General features: G+C 37.2%; 3 protein-coding genes across 3 annotated transcripts; 1 reads left to right on the forward strand and 2 right to left on the reverse strand.

Moving 5' to 3' along the window:
- The first annotated feature begins 3,135 nt into the window (after positions 1-3,135).
- Positions 3,136-9,097, forward strand: LOC132033614 (uncharacterized). Its single transcript, XM_059423634.1, has 6 exons — positions 3,136-3,435; positions 3,929-4,121; positions 5,373-5,459; positions 6,005-6,394; positions 7,145-7,286; positions 7,845-9,097. Exons 1-6 carry the CDS (start codon positions 3,365-3,367, stop codon positions 8,825-8,827), a joined length of 1,866 nt encoding a protein of 621 aa, XP_059279617.1. The 5' UTR covers positions 3,136-3,364; the 3' UTR covers positions 8,828-9,097.
- Positions 9,098-9,333: 236 nt separating this feature from the next.
- On the reverse strand, positions 9,334-16,420 carry LOC132033615 (uncharacterized). Its single transcript, XM_059423635.1, has 4 exons — positions 16,284-16,420; positions 11,656-15,366; positions 10,845-11,555; positions 9,334-10,770 (listed from the first exon to the last, which is right to left on the reverse strand). The coding sequence occupies exons 1-4, from the start codon at positions 16,375-16,377 to the stop codon at positions 9,536-9,538; spliced, it is 5,751 nt and encodes a 1,916-aa protein (XP_059279618.1). The 5' UTR covers positions 16,378-16,420; the 3' UTR covers positions 9,334-9,535.
- Positions 16,421-19,622: 3,202 nt separating this feature from the next.
- On the reverse strand, positions 19,623-23,490 carry LOC132033617 (uncharacterized). The gene is made up of 3 exons (XM_059423636.1): positions 23,213-23,490; positions 21,915-22,444; positions 19,623-20,299 (listed from the first exon to the last, which is right to left on the reverse strand). The coding sequence occupies exons 2-3, from the start codon at positions 22,375-22,377 to the stop codon at positions 20,250-20,252; spliced, it is 513 nt and encodes a 170-aa protein (XP_059279619.1). The 5' UTR covers positions 22,378-22,444; positions 23,213-23,490; the 3' UTR covers positions 19,623-20,249.
- Positions 23,491-24,801: the final 1,311 nt, after the last annotated feature.

The following is a 24,801-nucleotide window of genomic DNA, read 5'->3' on the forward strand; positions in this document are numbered from 1 at the left end:
TATTATGTTTAACAAGCCTCAAACACAAAAACTGTCGTGATCATAACTCCAAAAGTTTTATTTATAAGAAAAAAGCCACGTTGGTATATATATTTAATGAGAAAAGGGGAAACAAATAGTGATATGGGACGTTCAACCTACACTCTTAAGATAGAGAGAATCGTCATCCTCATTACATATTAGACATGATAAGACACTTATTTCGGGTCAATATCGGAGTTTATAAATTGTCCGTAGTTAATGATACAAAAAAGATTCAAGAACTATTTAAAAGGGAATGAATCGTATCGTCTGTCTTTTTATTCTTTCTCCTAACTCCTAAGTCGTATTTTCAAGGACATCGAAACATGTTACAAAGGGCCACCCAATTTATTGTGCATTCCATCAATCTGTATTTGAGTTACAGTTTCGAGTTTTTGAATTGTAACATTTTGACTATTAAGTTGTCACAGCGGAGCCCTGAAGTTGGCAATTGAGAAATGTCAGAATGTTTAAACAATAGGATAGAAAATTAAGCCAAAATATCTTATATATATATATGTTCATTATTTTTTTCCGAAATGATGAATTATACTAGATTCGAATTCAAAATTAAGAAGATTCGAATTCAATTCAAAATTAAGTTCGTTAACTTGCCTTTCAGAAGACTGCTTTCACACAAAATGACATAGGAACATACTTGAAATAACATTGACAAGAAGATTAGAAAACAGTGGCACTTGTAGGGTGTGTTCCAATTTTCTCATGTTTGGTCAAAATTTTTGGAAAACATTTTTGGTTTAAAAATAAGTTAAATAGAAAAATGACTTCACTGTCAAAAATAGGAAAAGTGTCACAAATGGCATTTCACCAACCACCCTACCACCACCCAACTCACCCCACAATCACCAAATCCCAACCACTCCCACAAGCCCACGCACCACAGCCCCCCAATTTTTTTTTTCTTTAGTTTTAACCTTTTTTTCGGGGGGGGGGGGGGGTGGCGCTCTAAAAAGATTAGTTTTTTTTTTTTTTAAAAAAAAAAAAGGTTTTGAAAAGTATTTTCCACCCACCCACAAACCCCCCCACACCCCCCACCCCCGCCCAGCCCCAACGCCCCTTCTAAAAAATTAGTTTTTTTAAAAAAAAAAAAGGTTTTGAAAGTATTTTCCACCCCCCTCCCCCTCCCCCCGAATTTTCTACTTCATATTTTATTTTACCATATAAAAAAATTTATAAAAATAAAAAGTTTGCGTGGTTAAATTTGGTGTGGGGCGGGTAGTAGGGGTGGGGTGATAGTTGGGGGTGAGGGATAGTGGGTAAGAAAACAAATTCCCATTTTTAAAAAAAGCAAAATAAAATATATGAAATAGAAAATTTCGGAGGAGGGAGGGGTGGGAGGGTTGGATGGAGCTATGGTGTGGGGGTGGCATGGGGTTGGGGTGGGTGTAGGGTAGGGGTTGGTGAAGATGAAGTGCGTTCAAGGGTAGTGATTGGGTGGGGGCGGAATTTGGTTGGGGTGGGGGTGGGTTGGATGTGGGTTTGGTGTGGTATGGGATGGTGGGGTTAGGGTGGGGCTTGGGTGGATATTTTCAAAAAAATGTTTTTTAGCAAACAACAGAATATGAGAAAATAAGTAAGAAATTTCCTTATTTTTCACTACCCAACCGAACATGAGAAAACAAGTAGAAACTCATTTATTTTTCAAAAACACATTTTCTAGGAAAACGTTTTCCTCCCTACCGAACACACCGTAGAGTTAGATAGTTCTGTTAGCATTTAGCAAAATAATGCCAAAACATTCTTTTTTTTTGTTAACTTCTCGTTCAAAAACTAATTGTGTTTATTCCTATCCTTGATACAAATAGAGGATACAAATAGACGCGTGAGAAATTTCAGATAAAATGCCTTTCAACATAATTTGTTTCAAATTCATTAAAATTTCATGTATCGATTCTTGAATGTCTGTTCTTAGAGTATTCATATGGGACTTTTTCAAATTTTACACGTCATACATGTTTCTTCTATTTCATCAAGTAAAGCTCTTCGCATCGCAATGAGTATTGTCTCGGCTTGATCTTTCATAAGTGGGGACAGAATAAAGCGTTCATAATAAAGGCGTTTATTATTTGTTCTCGTTCAAAACACTTCTACTTCATAATAATCTCTTTCAAAAAACTAGTTGCGTTTATTCCTATCCTTGATACAAATAGACGCGTGAGACATTTCAGATAAAATACCTTTCAATATAATTTGTTTCAAATTCATTAAAATTTCATGTATCGATTCTCGAATGTCTGTTCTTAGAGTATTCATACTTTTATTATTGGTTCTCGTTCAAAACACTTCCACTTTAGCGTCCAAATAGATATTGTTACTTTCTCTCGAATCATAGTACTATTATTTTATTAGATCATCAAATCTTTTATTTCTCTTGATATTTCTTCCAAAAATTCCCTTTCTTCATCGTCAATATTCACATCACAATTCGCAATCAGGATTCTATTTTATCATCAATCCATCTCTCTTCATGTATTTTTTTTTCTTATTAATGAATAGATATCTTTACCTGCATGACTTAAATTTTTAGTATTTTTTAAAAAAGTGATTCGATTGATGAAATTTGATATGAGATTGATAATCTCAAAAGACTAACAAATATAAGCTTCAATAAAAACTGTCTATGCAAAAACTAATCGTTTCACACAAAAAAGATGTATAAACATATTTGAGATGATGTTGATAAAATGATACGCAAATAATGATAATTTGCAGAATTAGTGCAAACAAGCTCAGAATTTGTGCAAACTGTCTTGCTGTTGCGGCGTCAATACAATTCTGATTACCTTCTTTTTTCTTTTCATTTTTGTTTTTGCCAATCGCTTTCTTTGAGGGCCTCTCCAATCATATTTCAGTAGTATTCTTTGGCAGAAGGAATAATATAGAACTTTAAAAAAGTTATATTAGTAGTTATAAAGGTATCTGCCATGGAATCTAGAGTTCACCAAATCATATTCTTTAATTTTTTTGGTAATTTAAGACATTTTCACTATTAGCAAAAAAGTGTAATTCTTTTTTGGTTTTAAAAAATATCATTACCCAAACACAATAAATATAAAGATTCTGGAAGGATGAAAAACTGATAATTTCACTTTGACTGAGTTCTCTCTCTCTCTCTCTCTCTCTCTATTTTCTTCTCTCCGTTATTGCAGCCACCTTTACAGGAGTATTCGTGGTGTCCACGCTCTTCAACGGTCCTTCATCCCTTTACTCAAAATAGTTTTTCTTTTTTCTCTCTCTCCTAAAACCCTTCAAAAATTGTGGAGAAAAAAAAACTGAAGTGGGGTTTTGAAAAGAGAATTCAAGAACTCAAAAAAAAAAAAAAATGGTGGATAAAAGGAAGTTGCAGAAAAGGGTCTTTGTTAGTGAAGATGATATATCCACTCTCTTACAAAGGTATCATTTTTTTTTTTTTCTGTTTTCAAGTTGGTTCTTGATTTTTTTTTCTTCCAGTTTTGCTTTTACTGTTCTACACATACATGTATGTATATATATTTCAAGTGTTTTTTTTTTTTTTTTGTGTGTGTGTGTGTGTTTGTATTGTTTGTTGAATATATGCTTAGTTATTTGTTGTTTGCAAATGGGGTTTTCTTTTTTTCTCCCTCTCCTAAAACCCTTCAAAAATCTTGGAGAAAAGATTTTGAGAAAAGAAGCCAATAATTTAAAGAAAATGGTGGAAAAAAGGAAGTTGCAAAAAAGGGTCTCATTAGAAAAATAAATAATTTTTTTTTTAAAAAAAAGTGTCTCATTTTTTTTGTTTGTTTTTTGTTTTCAAGTTGGTTCTTGTTTTTTTTTTTTTTTAATTCTTTGAGATTTGCTTACTATTCTACAGACACATGTATGTATAAGTTATACATATTTATTTGATGTTTGTAAATGGGGTTTGAAGGTATACACCAATGACAGTGTTGACACTGTTGCAAGAGGTGGAACAAGTTAAAGATGTGAAAATCGATTGGAATGAATTGGTGAGGAAGACCACAACTGGGATTACAAATGTTAGAGAGTACCAGATGTTGTGGCGCCATTTGGCTTATCGAAACGGATTGCTTGATGACTTGGATGATGATGCTCAACCTCTGGTCAGTCCAACTAGCAAAAATTGTTCTTTACTTCTTCTACAACTATATGTGTGTGTGTGATGTTTATGGGAGGAATTTTATCTATGATGATTAAGGGACTATATACAATTTAATTGGATTATTGCAGTTTTTTTTCTTTTGTGATTCAGCAAACCCCTATTAGGCCTTTATAGAGCAAAATGGATAGTTAGGGTAAATATGGTGATATCAATTAGCTTGGAATTGAGGTGTAGTTGTTTTTGTTGTTGATTTGGTAAACCCCACCTTCCTAACCACCCACCCTCGTGGCCAGACCCCTCTTCTCAATCTGATTAATTGGTGATTTCTCTATAAAATTTTACAAGTTCGGAAAAATTCCTTTATGTTACATTGAAATGTGAAATTTATCTAACGGAGTGCACCCAAGGGTGTGGCCTAGTGGTCAATGAAGTGGGTTGAGAACCTTGAGATTTCAAATTCGAATCCCAGCGGAGGCAAAAAAATACTAGGTGATTTCTTCCCATTTGTCCAAGTCTTGGTGGACAGAGTTACTTGATTCCTGGTGCTGGTGGGAGGCAGTAGGAATCTCGTAGATTTAGTCGAGGTGCACGCAAGCTGACTAGGACATCACGGTTATCAAAAAAAAAAAAATGATCTAATGGAGTAGATTTTTTTTTCGCCCCTTTAAGTTTACGATGTGAAGGTGGTATTTGCACTTGTATGTTGTTCAACTTTGAGAGAAGATGGTGAGAGGGGCTGAGAAGATCATTTTCGTCCAGCTTAGTATTTCTCCCTTTTCCGATTTTTGACTTCTGAATTCTGTATACTGTTAAATGCGTGTTATTCTTGTGTATTTGTTAGTGTAGCATGGAAGACATGCTCTTTTTCCGTGGTCTGTTTCCCTTCTCCAAATTGGGAATGGAACTCCGGAAATCATTAGGTTTTCTGGATAAATTGGGGCCAACTTTGTGCATAAGCTTCATTTATCTGATCCTGAGGGGATATCTTCTTACTAATTCAGTATTGTCTACTCAATAAGTGGTACCAGAAAATATTTTAGAATCGAGTCTAGTGTTTATTGTGATGTATGTTGAAGGCATTGAGTGGTTTATATTCTCAAGTACTATGTCTTGGTAAGCTTGTAACTGATGTGGTGGTCGATACCAATTATCTGTTGGTCGCTGTGTTGATTGATCCACCTTATATTTTCTGAATTTGCATTGGGAATTTGTTTATTTTATGATTTTATGCTCCTTTTTTTTTGGATGGCAGGATGATGATAGCGATCTAGAATATGAATTGGAAGCTTTTCCTCCTGTAAGCAGTGAGGCTTCAGCGGAGGCAGCAGCCTGTGTGAAGGTAAGCACAGGACCTAATTTTTTTTAAAAGCGGCTTCATTTTATGGTTCCGGTCAACCTAAGAACTGGACAGCTTCAATTTAACTTGTAATAATTAGACAATGACTGCTAAAATTCTTAAGTCAATGAACTCTGATGGCTTTACATTCACATATCAAGGGTCAAAAAATAGCCCATTGTATATATGATGAAATACATAAATGAGTTAAGAACCTTAGATATAATTCCCCAGGTTTGGGAAATGCACCTCGTAGATGATAAATACTTTTCGATAAGCTCATTTTGCATGGTTGAGAAATGGAATTAGTATGTGGCTTTCATTGGATATTTATGTACTTTTGGCATTAACTACCTGTATTGAGGTATTTCCTTCCGTAACACTGTAGTACTTCCGAAAAGCAACATTGCACTCGCTTTTATTTGACTATTCGAGGCTGCCATCCTCTATGCTACCTATAACTAGCAATAGTCGCCGCTTTTCAGGGTGACGTGTATGCTTCTTTCATTTTTCATACAGTCAGTCTGTGTTGCTTTGGGCTTGCACAGGTATTAATTGCTTCTGGGGCTCCATGTGATACAAATATGTCAAATGGAAATACAGTTGAAGCTCCATTAACCATAAACATACCCAATGGACAAACATCTGGAACTGCTGCAGAAAATTCACTCCATGGTATTTCAGCTTATGGGACAAAAATTACGGTCCCGGTTTTAGTGGAAAAGCAGCCACTTCCTTCTGTCATGGCTTCTGAGAGTAGTTTGGACACCAGTGGACCAGCTAGTGGCAACTTTCCTCCTCGGCGAAGACGAAAACCTTGGTCGGCAGCAGAGGATATGGAACTCATTGCTGCAGTACAAAAGTGTGGTGAAGGAAATTGGGCAAATATATTGAAAGCGGATTTTAAGGGAGACAGAACAGCTTCACAACTCTCTCAGGTTTATTTCGTATATGCTTAATAATTTATATATTCTCCTGTCATATTTACGCTGGTTAAGCAAACTCTTTTTATCTTGTCCTTAACGGGAGTCAGTACAAGTATGCGCTCTTCTGCATTGCTTGGGAACTTTTCCTTTCTCATTTGCTTTGTTTGATGAAAGTAATTTTGATAGAGGACAAATTCAGTCTCTTATTATATAGATAAATCCTTAACATGGAGTTAAACAAACATTAATCTTTGGGTTGCTTGCAGTTGCAATTTGCTAAATGGATCTCTATCCCCCACTCTATTCCTCTTTGGTAGTAATGAATTTCTTTAAGTGTGTGAAGGGGATATAGTTGGGAATGTTATTGACTATTTTGGTTTAGATGTAAACAGTAATGGAGCCAAGTAATTATGGTGAAGTAACGTCTAAATACTGTTTCTCCATGTCATACCCTCATCATTTAATGAAACTGAAAACTGCTAGTTGTATCATGTCCCAAGTCCCCCATCCCTTCAGAAAAAAAGTAGTTACAGTTATACCTTGGAAGTCCACCATTTTCTAGTATGATTTGAATGTATGGGGTTTCTCAGGTTTCCTGGGTTCAAATGCTGAAAAATGAATGAGATGTCGAAGTGCTTATTTGTGGAACTTTAGATATTAACAAAGCAGTTAACAGAACTTGTAAAAATATTTCTGTCTGTTGTAAGATATTCTACCATTATCTGCAATGTAAATCTTCTTTGAGAATATATCTTTGTGCAGAGGTGGGCAATTATTAGAAAGCGACATGGGAACATGGTCGGAAATGACTCACAGCTTTCGGAGGCTCAGCTTGCTGCTCGTCATGCAATGTCCCTGGCGTTCGGGGATAATTTGAGAGCAGCTCGTCCAATCAGCACTAATGGTAATTCTTTTAACCGGATGTCATCCATAATTTCTATGTCTGCTGGTTGTTTATACATTGTTTAAAATATAACAATGAGGTTAGCTAAAATATAAAATCCTGTGATATGCTGGTGCCTGGTAGGTTGTGCTATGGAAAACCAAGGGTTAGGTCTTTGCAGATGTACGGGATATGATCCTAGTGGTGTCCACTGTCCACTGTACTTAGTCTGCCGAGTTTGTTTACTTTCGTTTCCAAGAAGAACAGGACAATCAATGTTACCATTCTAAAAAACACATATTGGACAATCCAAAGTCCAATTAGTAATGTCTACAAGCCAAATACACCTTTAGAAACAACAGTTTTGTGCTAAGTGGAGATTTAGGGATTCAAAATTTAGTAGCAATACTCTAGATATACAAAGATATACAGTGGGTATACATCCTGTATACTCCCAGTATACTATATTTATACATTCTATTTTCCAGGATTATGCCGAGATATTAATTTTGTGTTTCTTAGTTGTTTCATCCATTCATGCAAGCTTTAATTTTAAGCTAGGTTGTGGTATTGTTTCAGGTGGGCCAAATTCAGGCGGTGGACCTGGTATCTCTTCACGTTTTACTGCTGCTGATACTGCATCTGGTGGTCCACAATCCAAGCATCAGCAAGATTTAGTACCGTCAAAACCTATAATCCCAAAAAATTCATTACCAAAGCCTGCTATTGTTAACCCAGATCCATTCGCCAGAGCTGCTGCTATTGCTGCAAGCTCCCGCATAGCCACCTCTTCAAGTGCTGCTGCTATGGCTGCAAGCTCCCGCGTAGCTACCCCTTCAAGTGCTGCTCCTATGGCTGCAAGCTCCCGCATTGCTACCCCTTCAAGTGCTGCTGCTATGGCTGCAAGCTCCCGCATCGCTACCTCTTCAAGTGCTGTTGCCTCGCTGCAAAAGGCTGCACAATCTAAAAAAGTCGTCCATATCATGCCTGGGGGAACTCCAGCTGTCAAATCATCTGTGCCAGGTAGCACTAATGGTTTGCCCAGTAATGTGCATTTCATTCGAACTGGCCTGGTGTCCCGTCCCCCGGGCCCCTCAAATGCCTCACAGTCTGTGACTCAGCATTTGCAGGGGCACTCTCTAAGATCTGCATCGCCTGCAGTTCAACCTAAACCAACACTGGCTTTGCCTTCCAGAACAAATGCTTCATCTGAGACTCCCAGTACCCTTACATCTAGAGCAGCCGGTATCCAAGAAAATCAAACTGTTGTGCGGCCTAATTTAAGGGGTGAGAAAGCTGAAGTTATTCGAGATGCTTCATTGGCGAATACACCACAACAGCAGGTCCCAAAAGATCGAACTTTTGGTTCAGGCAACTTGTTGACAGAGAAAGTTGAAGGTCAAACTTCAGTGTTAGGTGTCTCGGTGAAAGAGCTTGCAGGAGAGAGTAAAGCTTCAAGAATTCATGTTCAAGAAAAGCTAATCCCAAGTCAAGAGACTCTCAGCAATAAGAATGAGAACACTAAAATAGAATTGGCAGTTAAAAACACTGTAAGAAGGTGATTAAAGAGAGTTGAGAAAGGGCATTGAGGTAAAGCCACATTTGGGAACTGAGGATGGGGAAGAGTAAAATAGATTCACTGGCTGGACCAGATATGTATGTAATTTCCAATCGTACCAGCTATTTTGTGCTACATTTCGTCCTCAACATTGTAAATATGTTCTCCTAAAGTCTTGTTTATAATTAGGTGACAATTCAAAATTCTTTCATATGTTCCCTTGTCAAGGGTTGAATATCTCCGGCTGTTGTTATTAGTAAGTAGTTTTAGCGTATCTGTTATATGTTGCTGAGACACTTGGTTATGGTTAGACTATATCTTTGGTGTTCCCAAAATGTTGTGCTAAAAATTCAATGAACAAGATTGGATCAGAAAAACTGCTACATCAACATTTTTCTGCAATTCGATGCAGATAAGAACAATATGACCTTGTCTAAATCTATATATTCAGATTAATTGAAGTACGGTTATTCAATATGTGAAACCAGGTCTAAAAGAAAGAGTTGTGGAGTTTGCAGAAATTGGTGAATTTGAAAAAAGAAATTGTTGAAAGCATGATAAAATTTGGAGTTCTACTCTAATAAAAGGCAACACGCCTTTTCTCCAATAAATTTTCAACTAGTAAGAATTGCCTACAACAGAGCTAAAAGGGAAGGAAAAGAAGGGGGGAAAAGAGACTTCTATCTGTCTACTGCTGTTAAAAGGGCATCTATCATGGTGCTGTTAAATCACTGTACTGTTTCTGCAGTGCTGGATTTACACAGGAAAACAAAGACGGCCTCTTATTCTTCAACTTTACTCCGAACAAGAAGGACCGCAGGGGAATTCTGGATCGAGGCCTTGTTGGTTGGTCTTTTAGCCCAAGTTCTTCATCCAGGTTTGACAGTGTGCTCCGGATCTCATCTTGGAGTTTTCGGATACATTGAAAGCCTACTTCGAGTTCACCTGCTAGCTTATTATTCTCCTGCTTCATGTTTAAAATCTCACCTTGAAACTTTGCTGCTTGATAGGCATTCAGCACTGGATAATTCTCTTTAGAACCTGACCTTGATAATCGTGTTATCACGTCGAGAATATTAGAAAGAGATGATAACCTGTTCTGTAAGTCATCTTTCAGCACTGCATTATGGTCCAACCACAATGTCAACTCAGCTTGTATCTCTCTTAGATGCCTATAGATTGGGCGGATGCCTGATAGTAGCGACTGTGGTTGACCTGTTCCTTGCTTGCAGTCTTCCTTCACTTTGTTTATTTCAGCTTGTAGATCCTGAACAGAAGTTTGGAACTTATGTAGTTGATGAAATGAGGTGCTAAATCTGAGCCACAACTCAATGTTTTCCTCCAGCAGATCATCAATGTCCATCCGTACTTTCTCTTCAACAGTGGTGAAGGAGTGTGTTTCATCGACATCAGTAACTTCGATATCTCTGCTATCCTCCTTAATAACTGAGATCCTTGTGTCTTCTGGTGCAATGGAATGTGTAAGCGATTTATCTGAGAACTCTGGCAATGTTTTCTCTTCATAATGTCGAGATTGAACCTCAGCAGCTTGCGAGGTTGCTTCCTTTGGCATTTCATTGAAGTTTGTTGTTTCAACGCCTTTTGACTGAAGCGAGTTCAATCTATGCTGTAAGGATAGAATCTGTGCATCCTTCAAGGCATTAGCATTCTTTAGAACTTTCATCTGGACAACATATTGGAAGTGGCTCGCTCTCCTTTTCTTCTCCGCATCATTGAGCTTCATCTTCACGCCCTTGAAATTTCTAAGAACTGATGTGTACTCCTCAAGTAGTATCTTCTCTCTGTCATCATCCAGGCTGTTTAGGAACAGCTCTCTCCAGTTTGGTTGGTCATCCTCTGTTTCAGATTCATGTTGTTCCATGTAAAGCCCATTGTGAACTGTCCTGAACACTTGCCTCCTTGAATCTTCACCATTCCCTGCAACTACTGCCATTAGCTTAATTAATATAGAAGTTGACAAAGAGAGATAGTATCTTCATAAACCTTAAGAGCGGAGGTACCTTGATCTAGGAGCTCATCTTTGTGTAGGTCATCTCTCTTATAATCACTTAAGACAGATGGAAGATTATCTAAAATACTTTCCCATTCTTCTAGCTCAATATCTGGGACGGGGCTCGGAATATCTTTCACTTGGACCTTTGCTGAATGAGTTTCAAGTTGGTTATGCCAATTGGATTGTAGAAAGCCACCATCTGTTTTTTCTTGAGTGAACTTGTGAGAGAATTCGTTGTTTTGCTCCTCTGACTTGATTTTATTCTTGAAATCCATCTTTCTTGAAAGATCGTCTGATTGCTTGCTGTCATTCAATTTGGAGAAGTTTTCTGTGGAAGATCCAACCGCGATATTGAGATGATGATCATCTCCTACCTTCTCTCTACCTTTCATCTGGATATTTCTAAGGTAATTCTGTGAATTGGAAGGATCATATTCCAGTTTCTCGAGTTGTATCTCCGTGTCTTCAAGGGAAGTTGAATCATGATGAGAAGGATTCGTTGTCTGAACAACTTCGTTGGATCCCCTTTCTGGAGTGCCATCTGGAGTTGCTCCAGATGGACTAACCTGCAATACATCATTGAAATAACTTTCTTGGTTGGAAGAACTTCTTCCCTCTTCGCTTGTAGAAGAAGCAAACTTGTCTGCAAAGTCAATTCTGCTTGCTTGCTGTTCATAGGATGAAGGCATAAACCGACTTTCATGTGGATCATCCTTCACTGCATAGTTCGTAACGTCAGAAATGTAAAGAAAACTTCTACTTTACATTCGACAAAAAATGGAAAATCACCAGTAATACATGCAATATCTAAGCTTTACCTGCTAGAGCCTCCGTTCTCTCTTCTCTGATAGCTGAGGAATCATCTGAAATATGTGTGCGTTCACTTTCGTGAAATGCCTTCTCCTTCTTGATGTTGGTAGCATCCTTAGGAACATTTTCGAGGAGATCATACTGGTAATTTGGATGGTTGGATTTCTGAAAACTTTCTTCCTTACCTTCAGCGGGGATGTGTAAACGATCACTCTTCTCTGCATTAACTTTTGTGCCAGCTTGCTCTTCCATTCTCATATCTTTTCTGATGGCAGAGTCATTGTCTGAAACATGTAGATCAACTTCATCAGACCTCATTTCCATCTTAACCTCTGGGGAATCCCTCAACAGAGAATTTTGGTGGGTTTTATAAAGCTTTTCCTCCTTACCTTCAACAATGTGCAAATAATCACTCTTGTCTGCAGTATCTTTCGTCCTAGCTTGCTCTTCCTTCCTCACGTATGTGACCAAGTCATCACTTGAAGTACGAAATCTCTCGCTTTCATCAAATCCTCTCTCCATATTGACATGTGGAGAATCCCTTGATGTAGCTTCTTGGAAAAAGTCATTCAGGTGATTCTGATGGTTGGTTTTGTAAAGATTTTCTTCTGTATCTTCGACAGAAGAGGGAACATCGTCCCTTCTGTCTGCAAGATCACTGGGGCCCCTTTGCTCGACATTTTTCCTGGTTGGTGAGCCATGATCAGTAACATGCACTTGTTGACTTTTGTCGAACCCTTTTTCTATCTTAACATCTCCTGCATCCTTAACATGACTAATTTTGGTTAAGTCATCATGGTCATTCTGAAGGTCGGATGCGGAAAGCTTTTCTGCTTCACCTTTGAAGGGAATGAGGTTATCCAAAATATCTTCTTTCTTTGGTTCCTCTCCCGTTCTGATCTCCGTTGAGATCATTGCATCATAACCAGGAGATCTGATGCATTCACTTCCTTTGGTATCCTTTTTCTGATTGACAGCTCCAGAACCGGGAAAATAACTTCTGTTTGAGCAATCATTTGTTCCCCTTAGCTCGACCATTCCATCATTTCTTCTGGTGGCTGAACCATGATCTGTAACATGCCCATGTTGACTTTTGTCAAACCCTTTTTCTGTCCTAACATCCGCTGCATCTTCCACAGTACTTTTGATAAACTTGTCTTGGTCATTCGGAAGATCGGCCTTTGGAAACTTTTCTTCTTTACCTTCAAATGGTACGAGGTTATCCAAAATATCTTGTTCCTTTGCTTCCTCTCCAGATCTAGTTTGTTTTTTGATCATTGCATCATAACCAGAAGATGTGACATATTCAGTTCCTTCATAATAGTTTTTCTGATTGGTAGCAGAATCTTCAGATCGAAAACTATTATAGCTGTTACTTAAGTTGGAGTCCATATATGTATATTCAGTTTTTCCAGGATGATCTTGGTCTTCATATGTATCTGTCTGGCCCCTCACACGTACACCTTCTGATGCCACCAAATGTGGGGTAGTATTGGTCATCATCATCATCATCATCTCTTTGCCTGTCAACCCTGATCCCTGTCCATCTCGAGTATCATTGCTGAAGGGGCTTTCGATAAGGTTTTTCTTGTCTTGCAAGACTTCTTTCTTCAGATCTTCCTTACTACTTATGCCTTTGGAGATATCTAGAACACTTGCTCCAGGAATGACTGCTTCAAGAACCTGAAACTGCTTTGCCTTATTGACACCAGAAACGCCCTGGTTAGCATCTAAAGTGCCAACCGTCTTTCCATCTCGAGTATCGTCCTTCGAGTGGCTTTCAACAAAGTTTTTCTGGTCAACTTCAGGACAATCCTCGTGTTCTCGTATGACTTCTTTCTTCAGACTTCCCTCAGTACTTACACCTTTGGAGATACCTAGAACATTTGTTCCAGGAACGATTGCTTCATGAACCTGAAACTGCTTGGCCTTATCGACACTAGAAGTGCTCTGGTTTGCTTTTAAATTGCCACCTGTCTGTCCATCTTGAGTATTGTTGCTCGAGTGGCTTTCAACTAAGTTTTTCTGGTCAACTTCAGGACAACCCTCCTGTTCTTCCAAGACTTCTTTCTTCAGACCTTCGTTACTGCTAACACCTTCGGAGATACCTAGAACATTTGTTCCAGAAATGATTGCTTCATGAACCTGAAACTGCTTGGCCTTATCGACACCCGAAATGCCCTGGTCAGCATCTAAAGTGCCACCCGTCATTCCATCTTGACTATCATTGTTCGAGTGGCTTTCGACAAAGTTTTGCTGGTCAACTTCAAGACAACCCTCCTGTTCTACTTTTTTCTTCAGACCTTCCTTACTACTAACACCTCGGTAGATACCTAAAATATCTTTGGAGCTACCTATCACATTTTGTCCAGGTATGATTGCTTCATGAGCTTGAAACTGCTTTGCCTTATCGACTACTGAATCGATTGCTTTATTGGCAGACAAAGTATCTTTGACGTCTTCATCTTGCCTCTTGTTGTGCAATTTCTCAGATATACCGTCAAAACTACATTGATTGGCATTGTGTTTGATGCTTTCATTGAGATTCTGAACTCTGAGAAGTTCTTCCTCCAGTTGTCTTATCCTCTTGCTCATGCTCTCTGAATCTTCAACCAAGTTCCCCTTCTCCTCTTCCACTTTTGTCAGATGTGAATGAAGTTCATTTGTCTCTGATCTTAATCTATTTACATAAGCATTCTGGGACGAAAGTGCGCTTTCCAAATTTATGACTTTATCAACAAGTTCATCAACTTTCTCTGCCAGATCAGACATGAAAGTATAAGAATTAGTTTCCAGCTCCTTATCTTTGGAATGCACTTTCTCTGGATTCAACTTCTTCAATTCCGAATCTGGATTTGAAGACTTGTTTACTTCAGAGAGGACTTGTGGATGGGGCAGGTTACTGACAAATTTTCCCTTTAGAGTCTCAAATTTTCCAAGGACCTCTAAAATCTTTTGATGCTCAGCTATGACATCTTCCACTGATTGCTTCTGTTTTTCCTGCAACTGAGCCAACGTATCTTGGCAAGAGTTCAGAGCTGTGGCTGTCATCAAAGACCGAGCTTCATCATCCTCGATCATCGTGCCAATACCAAACTCATCTTGCAAGCTGCTAACTTTTGCTTGCATCTCAGTGACCTTTTCTTCTATTCCCCAATACCTCGCTAGCCCATTTTCGTATGAGCTCTTGATGAACTCCTTCTCAGTCTGAAGTGCCAAAATATCCTTCTGAAGCTTATCGATTTCCTTGAGTGCCTCGGGTTTTTTCAAACCTGAACTTGGACGAGCAGCAGCAATTGCATCATCAACATTGAATTTTATTAGTCCTTTTTTTGACATTAACCTTGATGGTTTGGCGTTTCGTTTGGCAAAGGAAGGAACTTTTGGGAAACTTAACTTTGGTGCAGTTGGTAAGGTTTTGGAGGGCTCATTTGATTCCTTAGGAGGTCCTAATGATGCAAGAAATTGTTCTCCATCTTCATCTTCCATCGCGAGTTGAACTCTCTCGGGGTAAACAGTTGCAATTGTTCGGTTAGCAGTCTGAAGATCTTTGGATAAATGATCAAATCTCTCTGCCAAAGCTCTGTAACTCCGGAAAAGATCTTCCACGAAGTTCAAAATCTCAGGCCTTCTTCTGTAATACATCTCTGCCCGACTTGCAAATGATTCGCCATCCTCGTCTATGATTTTGAGCACGTATTCAACCTTCTCCTCCATATCTGCAAATAACAGGCAAAATACAGTCAAACCTCTCTATAATAGTGTCGTTTGTTCCGATATTTTTTGGCTGCTATACGAAATGTTGTTATAGAGAATATTATAATTAACATAACATGAAAGATCGGTTACACAGAAAACATGGCTGTTGTAGTGAAATGTTTATAGAGGATGGTTGCTATAAAGAGGTCCAACTGTAGTTAGGTTCTTTCTTTTTACTTCATTTCCTTCTCTTCAGTTTAAGTAAAGTGTCAAACATGTATGAGAACACTTTGGCATTTTCTTTTTGATAATCAAGAAATCCTCTAGGGTCAATGGTGCATGATTCGAAACTCAAAACTCAGTGGATAATGGACCGTCCCTCTACTTTAGAATTTATAAGACAACAGAAGAAAGGAATGAATGTCAACTGTGAGTTATACTGTTATAGTGATCAAAGAAAAATCCTTTGCCATCACAAATAGTGGTAAGCTAAATGTATTTTGTATTAGCTAATTATGTTTAGGCTTAGGAATTAACTTAAACTCAAGGCCTTGTCCAACTCTATATTTGTTAATGAGTTTAGGTTATGTACACTAGACATAATATTTTTGAACCATCAGGTTAAATTACATGCATTAACATGTAGTAACTAATTACACCAAACATTATTTGATATCCCGGAAACTAACTTGCCTAACAAGTTAAGTCTGACAACATTCCAGTACTTTTTGTTTCATGGCTCATTAGGACTACAAGCATCTGCATTATGCCTATACAATAAAAGACACTAGTACTAGTTCAACATTCTGTTATTTTCTTGATAAGTAACCTGTTTTTGGCACGGTGATTGAATTTGACAAGTTTGAAAATCTCAAAATGTTTGTTATTCTGTTATAAAGATTGCATCATAAGAAGAAATGGATAATAAAGAACTGACCTTGGAGGTTTTGATCCAGCCATTTTGACTGTTTTGTTCTAATATGGCTCGCCCACCACCATGAATATGCATTTCTTGCTGCTCTGTGCAACATTTTTTCCCTTTTTTGGCTCACTACAAAACTACTTATTTTTCTTCATTGCTTATCACCATCTGGCAGAAGAGATGAGATCCACCATAGACCAAAAAAAAAAGGCTATATGATTATTAGGAATCTGTATTCTTGAGAGGGGAAAAACTTCAGAAGAACGTGCATGATGTTGAGCAAAATGGATGGGAAACATACTGGGTCAAAGAAGGGTGTTGGATATTTTTTTACATATAAGCACAAGTGTAGGAACCCCATTAACTAACTAACCAATTGGCAATTCAAATAAATAAATAAATAAAAATAAAAAATTCCTGGATCTGCCAGATTGTTTAACATTATGGCTTGCATGTCCTTCCCTCCTCTTCTTCTTCTTCTTCTTTTTTCTTTCTTTGTTTTTTGGTCTTTTAAGGTGAGGGGTGTAATGGTTTGACTTTCTCCTATTCTTTAAATTTTTTTTGTCACCGTGGCTACGTCTGTTTACTTTTTATTTGTTGGATGTGGGGAAAACATATACATTAGGGAAAAGGGTCAAAAATGCCCCTCTACTTTGGGAAAAGGGCTAAAAATATCCTCTGCACTAATTTTGGGTCAAAAATACCCCTCCCGTCATTAAAGTTTTCAAATATACCCCTGTCTTAACGGCAATTCGCAACATAACCCGTTATCATTTTTAAACCCGCTCCATTTAAAACAGACTCAACTACATAAAAAAACGCATATCGGTTGGCCGCTCCTGTGCCTAGTGGCTCCAGATGTAGGACTCGGGAACAAGTTGGTCGCATATGGGTTTTTTATGTAGTTGGGTCGGTTTTAAATGGATCGGTTTAAAAATGAAATCGGGTTATGTTGCGGATTTCCGTTAAGACGAGGTATATTTGAAAACTTTAATGACGGAGGGGTATTTTTGACCCAAAATTAGTTCGGAGGATATATTTAGCCCTTTTACCAAAGTAGAGGGGCATTTTTGACTCTTTTCCCATTACATTATTATGCTACCTTTGTCTCAAAAAGAAAGAAGAGGTTCAGAGTTCGATGGTTGTTTCCCGTGGTTTATTAATGTACAATATGGTATGGTACAGTATGGTGTTGTATTATATTGTACTGTATTAATGAACATAATATTTGGATAGACTGTATCGTTTGTTGTGATTTAATAACATTTGTATTGTTTGGTTTGATTGTATAATACTGTATAATAACTTGTAAGTTTACTAAAATACCCTTAACTCTTAATTAGAAATTAGTTTATATATATTAATAAAACTCAGGTAAAGAATAAAAGAGGAACTTTAAAAAATAAGTAGAGATGAGTGGGGGTGGTGGAGGGTTGGGTGGTGTGAGGTGGGTGGTTGTGGGATGAGGGTAGGGGTGGGTTTAGGTGGTGGTGAGGTGTAGTGAGTGGTGGAGGGGTAGGTGGTGTGAAGTGGGTGGTTGTCGGATGAGGATGGGGGTAGTGGGTGGTAGGGTGGGGGTGAGTGGTTGTGGGGGTGGGGTTGGGTGGTGGTGAGAGGTAGTGGGTGGTGGAGGGGTGGGTGGTGTGAGGTGGGTGATTGTGGGATAAGGGTGGGGGTGGGTGATAGTGCGGGGGTGGGATGCGGGTGCGTGGTAGGGTGGGGGTGAGTGGTAGGGTGGGGTGGGGTGGAGTGGATGGTGGAGGGTGCGGTATAATGGGGAAATGAATATGTAACCACGGAAAAATCACAAAATCCGTGGTTACAAAAATTGAGACTTTTCATGGTTATATAATCATGGGATGAACTATGGGTTTACAATACCATACCACATAATTTTAAGAACAATGGAAACAAACATGATTTCAAATAAAACAATACATTAATGAACCACGGGAAACCACCATCCAAACAGGGGCAAATCTTCTAGTAATATTTTGTCTTAATTCAAATATCGATTTTTAAAATAAAACTTACATAATAAGAGATAAAAAGTACTATAAACTACAATATTTCATAATTAAAACAATTAAAAATATATGAAAAAATCATTGTAAAAGATAAATTGTTCGACTATCAAATAGTACAATATTATTTAAAATAGAAAGGAGTAAATACTATAGTTTCTTCTAGATTTCTTTTTCCTTTTAGCTGTCGAAGTTCTTTTATTTTTTATTTGTTAACTCCCACTAGTACAGGTATCAGATAACTTTTGGGTATCAAGATTTTCGCAGATAGAAAGTTGTTACCTTCCGCCAAAGACATAAGTCAAATAAACTCTGAACATCAAGGCTTTGGCAGATTGCATAACGTTTTTGTTTTTTGTTATAACTCAAACTCGGATCTCTCATTATTTTCACCCAATTTATAAATTGTTAGATCACTCCTTGGATGCAACTCGTCCCCTCTTTTACTCTTTAGAATTATAAAAAATGAGTCTCTTTTCCCACCCATTTTGTATTCATTTTCCTCTCTTCCTTTCTGAGTATTAGTTGCAAGTAGCTTTGTTGAGAAGGAAAAAAAAATTCATTTTACAAGAGGGTTCCATTTTGTTAATCTTAATCCTTCATTTCTATTATTTACTTAATAATAGCAAGAAGAAGATGGTTTTAGATTGTCCGCAACGTGGCTATCATAAGAAGATGCTGAGAAGAATACAAAACCTCACGGGGAATACATCTACAAAATCAAAGTATCATTCCAAAAAATCAATACAATCTTGGATTAAGATCATCCTACACATGATTCCAGACAAGCTAAGATCACATATATATTTAAAAAGATGTGTTGTTGAGACAAAGAGAAAACGAACACGAACAAAAACACTAGGTGATTTCTCCAACTGTTCGAGTCTTGGTAGACAGAATTACTCGATTCTTATACTAGTGGAAGATAGCAAGTACCCTAGGAAACGAGTCGAGGTGCAAGCAACTTGGCCCGGACACCACAGTTATAAGAAAAATGGACATGACATACTTGAGATACAAAGTAATCAAATACTATCCCAAGCTTTTTAACAAAGAATACATAAGTTGGTTTTCTACCAACTCTTGGTTAAACTACTCAAAAGCATGTTCATTGTTAGAGAAAATTTACAGTTACTAGTACAGATTTTGCTCAAGTCCTCATTGATTGAGCTCCTCAATGTATTGGCTTGAAAATGACTAAAGTTTCTTTCCATTTCCTTTCAGTCATTTCTATCCGACACCTTCAAACCAATCAATAGGTTTATTAGAGTAATAGGCTAACAGCATGGCCTTTAACAACAGAAACATTGAACAACAGGAAAGAAAAATATCACCATTAAACAGCAGAGGCATATTATTGCAACTAATGCTATCAGAGGTTTACTACTATTTACAGTACTTATGAAGGTTATCAAACTTCAAACAGCATATTTACAACTAGATGGACATATTTACATATTTACAGATATTTACATCAAAGAATGATAAAAGCATCCACGCCATTTCACTTTTTTTCTTCTTAAGAATGTTGTGTCCTCCGTCATTCATTTCTTTCCTTCCCCTTCCAGTCTCTGTCATTGAAAATTTACACCAATGTTCAAGAAGAAGCATGCAAGTCGAGGTCACATCTTCAGAGCCAATTATGGAGAACAGATATACAAGAAACCATATCGTTTTTTTTTTCTTTTTTAGATGCGTCAAGTGGATAGAAGCAGCATCATATCTCTATCCTCTGCTGTTTCTTCTCCTCAAACTTTAATGTCCTTCAAACCCAATATTCTTTCTACAAACACATCATTTCCAGACATTTTTTTTCTTTTTAGGGTCATATCTGAAATTTCTACAGAGTTCATATCTAAGCGTGTAATGAGTAACAAAACAGCTCAAGTTTGATCTACCGCAACAAAGAATCAGGAGGAGCAGCAGTAATAATCAGCACCATAGGCGCTGCTAGATTTCAGTGATTCCTCAGAGATGAGACCCAGTGCTCCATATATTTCTTATTCTCTGCAAGTAAAATCGAAAAATAAGATGCCTAAATCATACAAAGTACAGAGCTAAGAACTGTGTGACGAAAAGGGAAAGCTGAAGATAATTTACTGCTTTTCTTTTTTCCTTTCTCTAATTCAATGCATTATTGATAACTTTATGTTCAATCAGATAGAAACTAAAAAGTCAAAGGAATGCTTTTTCCAAATTAGAATATGTGTAATAGCTAAAGAACAATGTTGTAGAAAAGATTAGGACTCTCTGATAACAGCAAAGTTAAAATCTTTTATGATCAACAACAGCAAATTTCATGCAAATCTATGCACCAACTATCAATAACAAAAGACATGGTGCTAAATTCCTCTTAACTTCAAGTGATGTAGGACAAGAACAAGATCTTAGTTACATAGAACGTAGAGTATATAGTGCAAGAAGAGTTCAAGAGCAAGAAATTTTACGCCGAGAGATGCTCCTTGAAAATTACAAGGGAAAAGGTTCCATTTCTAATGTTGATTGGCCACGACACTCTTTTCGTTTTTATTACACTAGTTACCATTACCACCTCTGGAAAAAAAAAAAAAAAAAAAAAAAAAAGGGGACGGGACAAAGAAATTCAGCCTAGTTTTAGTGGATTACGAAACCCTATAGTCAACAAGATGATCATTTAATAAAATAATCTCGACAAAAGCTACCTCATTAAGTCACCAACTTACCGAAGGAAGCTTTTGGAAATTAAGGCAGTGGTGATAGTGTACTAGTTTTAATTGGGAGGAGGAAAAATTCACCTGTATATGCTTGAAGCAAGATTGTAACTTTTAATCAAGCTTTTAAGTTTTAAGCGTGAAGTCTAAATTGGAAGAAGTAAATAAAACAAAACTAGCAAATGTGGGACCATTCCAATTTTCAAAAGCCTTTCCAGCTAAACCGAATACTCAGATATGTAAACACAATAAGGCAACTAAAACGTTCATCAAATTAGTTGCTTTAGAAGCATTGCCACATTCCTCTTGGTGTCAAGAAGCAATTCTTTTATAAGAAATTGTATTATCATTCATACTCTATCGACACTGTTTTTGGAACTTGTTAACTCCTTTGATCAATGATGTCCCCAAGGGAACAACCTAGTGGCGAAGTATCACGAGCTGGAATTTTTCCAGCCTCGTGACATGTGCTACTTACTTGGGCCTTCCATACTCTCTTGTTAACTGCAACAACTACTACTAGTACTATGCCTCAACCCTAATGACCTAATCTCATGTTACTTACGTAAAAAAAATGACGAAAATTTAGCATGAGGAACCAGTAAGTCCTTGATTCATATAGCGAAAAGTAATGGTATATATCCTCATCATCCATGGAACCTTTCAATGAATGGAGCCTATGTGACTACTTTACAAAAGCAGCAAATCTGTATGAACATCAATAATTATGTTTCTCTTTTAGAATACCTTAATGGCCTAATTTGACAGCAATAAATGATTAACCCAAGTGAAGCCTTTTATAAGGTCTTTAATAGTAAGGTATTTAATAATCTTTGAAAGTCATTGCTAAAGCTTCCGTGCCATCCAAGAGATACAAACAACATTAGAAAGCATATTCAAATATCAAGAACATAACAGCAAGAGAATCTTACCAGTAGCATACATATCCTTCAAATTTCCCATGGCTTGCAGGAACTTGTCTTGTGCATTTTGTTCCACATTTACACAACCATAGCCATAGCACGGAACAAGCACAGCAAAACTATCATCTAAATCATCATCATCACTATGGAATCCAGGTCCATGAGGCTCCAACCATCCAACAGACCAATCCGAATCATCAGACTCAGACCCCGAAACACATCCACCATCTGATGGCACAATAACAATATCATATTCCCTGTCAATCTTTCGTTCCTCACGACTCTGCCACTTTCTCTTAACCCTTCTAGATGAGGAAGCCATGTTCCTCCGGTCAAGAGGGAACTTCAAAGTATCAGATTCCCACAATACCGAATCAGGCGATGAATTTAAAGAAGAACCATTGGAGATTTTGGGTTCTTGATGCTTTCCACTCCAAAGCAACCATGACAAGGGGGTAAATGTCAAAGCCATATCTTCCTAAATGTATCAGGGTTATGAAACCTCAATGAAGATGGAAAACTAAATGAGTGCTTTGTTCCTGTTCCAAGAAAGATAGGTTTAGAAAATGAACACAATGAAAATGATAGCTAACAAACATCAAGACAGGCATGTTGTGCTTAAACCAAATCAAGAAAAGGGATGGAAAATAGATTGTCCATTATTATTAATTTAATAGACTAAAATCCAGAAACCTGGAACCCCAAATAAAAAGGGATCTTCTTCCATTGAATCTGGCCTATAATGTTGCCATTATTCAAGTACAGGGTGAGACATCAGCACGTTTTCTAAAATATATAAAAAATACCAACATAATTCAAATTCTTGTCATTTATATTAGCAATTAAATCAGTCTCAGCTTTCAAAGCATGTTCAAGTTCAAATTTAAACCAAAGGTAAATAATTTAACAGCTAATGAAAACCCCACAAAAATAGGTAACAAAAAGAAAAAAGAACAACAAACATTTGACCCTGAAAAATAGCTGAATCTAGCTCAATTATGGGGAATATACAACCTAACATTCAAGGAAATAAAAATCAAATAATTACAGCTTTCCAAATACCTCCTCATAAATAAACAGAAACATAAAATCTTTTTTTTTTTTTTAAATTAATCAAATATTTGGATAATAACAACAAAAAAGGCAACTTTTTGAGATTTCCAATATGGTTATCTCAGAAAGAAACCTTAAAACTTTCCTTGTCCATCAAACTTGGAACATTAATAAAAGATTCAGTCACAAGGAACAAGAAAACCCCATAAAAAGGGTACACAAATGTAAATACTTTGAGCTAATGTATAATATACCTTGTAAACTCAAAAATAAAACCAAAACTTGTGCAAACCCAAAATTTACATCAAGAATTCAAAACCCCATTTCCTCTTTTTTTTTTTCTTCTCTTTAATCTGAAAAATATAAAAAATTAGAGAGACAAGAGGTTTTTGTAAGGCAGTTTATAATAATTCAACCACCGAACAAAAAACATTGATTTTAAAAGCAACTATAAGAACTTAAAAAACAGCTAAAAGACACAAGAGCTGAGCAGAGAATTTATCCTCTCCTTTCAGGTATACGTAAAGATGATGGATTTGATAATCTGTTGGCTTGTAAATATGGTAATGAGGGTATATATGGAATTTTGTGAATATTTGGGGGTGTTGTTTTGATATGATTGGTGATTAGTAGTTTATTAAGATAATGTTATTTAAGAAACGGGTTGCCAGGTCAGATAATCGTGCCAGAGTGACAGTGGGCCCAGGGAAAATAGATAACGTGGCTGGTGCTATATCCAGTTAATTTCGTGTTTGTATAGTTCAAGTAAATGCTTTTTCTAGGGAAAAATGGAAGAACAAGTAATTTCTGCCACATGTTTTGCAAATTTTTTCTTCAATTTTCTTCACCTGCCACCTGTGTTTGCAAATATACTTTTTTTTATTTGTTCACCAGTAGAAGATATTCACAGTACTAACCGACAAATTGAACAACCTCTGACATATGCAATTAGATTACAACGATATCCTAGTATAGTCCCACGAGTGGAGTCTAAGGAAAATATAGTTTACACAGACCTTACTCCTATTTGAGGGATAGAGAAGTTGTTTTCGATAGACCCTCGGCTAAAGAAAATCAACTCCAAATAAGCAGAAAAAGAAATAACGAAAGTAAAGAAGTCATGTCAAAGCATATGAAAAAAAAGGAAGAGTAACTACAAGCAGTACAAGAAACAATAGATAATAATAAACATCCAAGGGCAAGAAACTACATGAGTAATAATACTACAATGGCTAGCGAGGCAACACTCTACTACCTACTAGCTTTCTACCCTAATTCATGTCCTCCACAGCCTCCTATCTAAGGTCATATCCTCAGTAAGCTGGAATATTTCGCGTCATGTCCTATCTTATCACCTCTTCCCAATACTTCTTCAGCCTATCTCTACCTCTCCTAAAGTCATCCGTAGCCAACCTCCGCACTGGGGCATCCATGCATCTCCTCTTCACATGCTTGAACCATCTCAGTCTCGCTTCCCGCATCTTATCCTCTCCACCGATGTCACTCCCACCTTGTCTTGGATATCTTATTTTCTAATCTTATCTCTCCTCGTGTATCCACACATCCAACGCAACACAACTTTCATCTTTTAAACATGAACTTTCTTGACTGGCCAAAGACTCCTCTCCATACAACATAGTAGGTCTAACTACCACTCTGTAGAACTTGTCTTTAAGTTTTGGTCGCACCTTCTTATCACATAAGACTTCGGACGCAAGCCTCCATTTCATCCACTCGGCGCCAATATGATGAGTGACATCATCATCAATCTCCTTGGATAATAGACCCAAGATACTTGAATTTTCCTTCTTAGGGATACATATACATTACAATTAAATTAGAA

This window comes from Lycium ferocissimum, chromosome 10 (genome assembly GCF_029784015.1).
Source record: "Lycium ferocissimum isolate CSIRO_LF1 chromosome 10, AGI_CSIRO_Lferr_CH_V1, whole genome shotgun sequence".
Lineage (NCBI taxonomy): Eukaryota > Viridiplantae > Streptophyta > Magnoliopsida > Solanales > Solanaceae > Lycium > Lycium ferocissimum.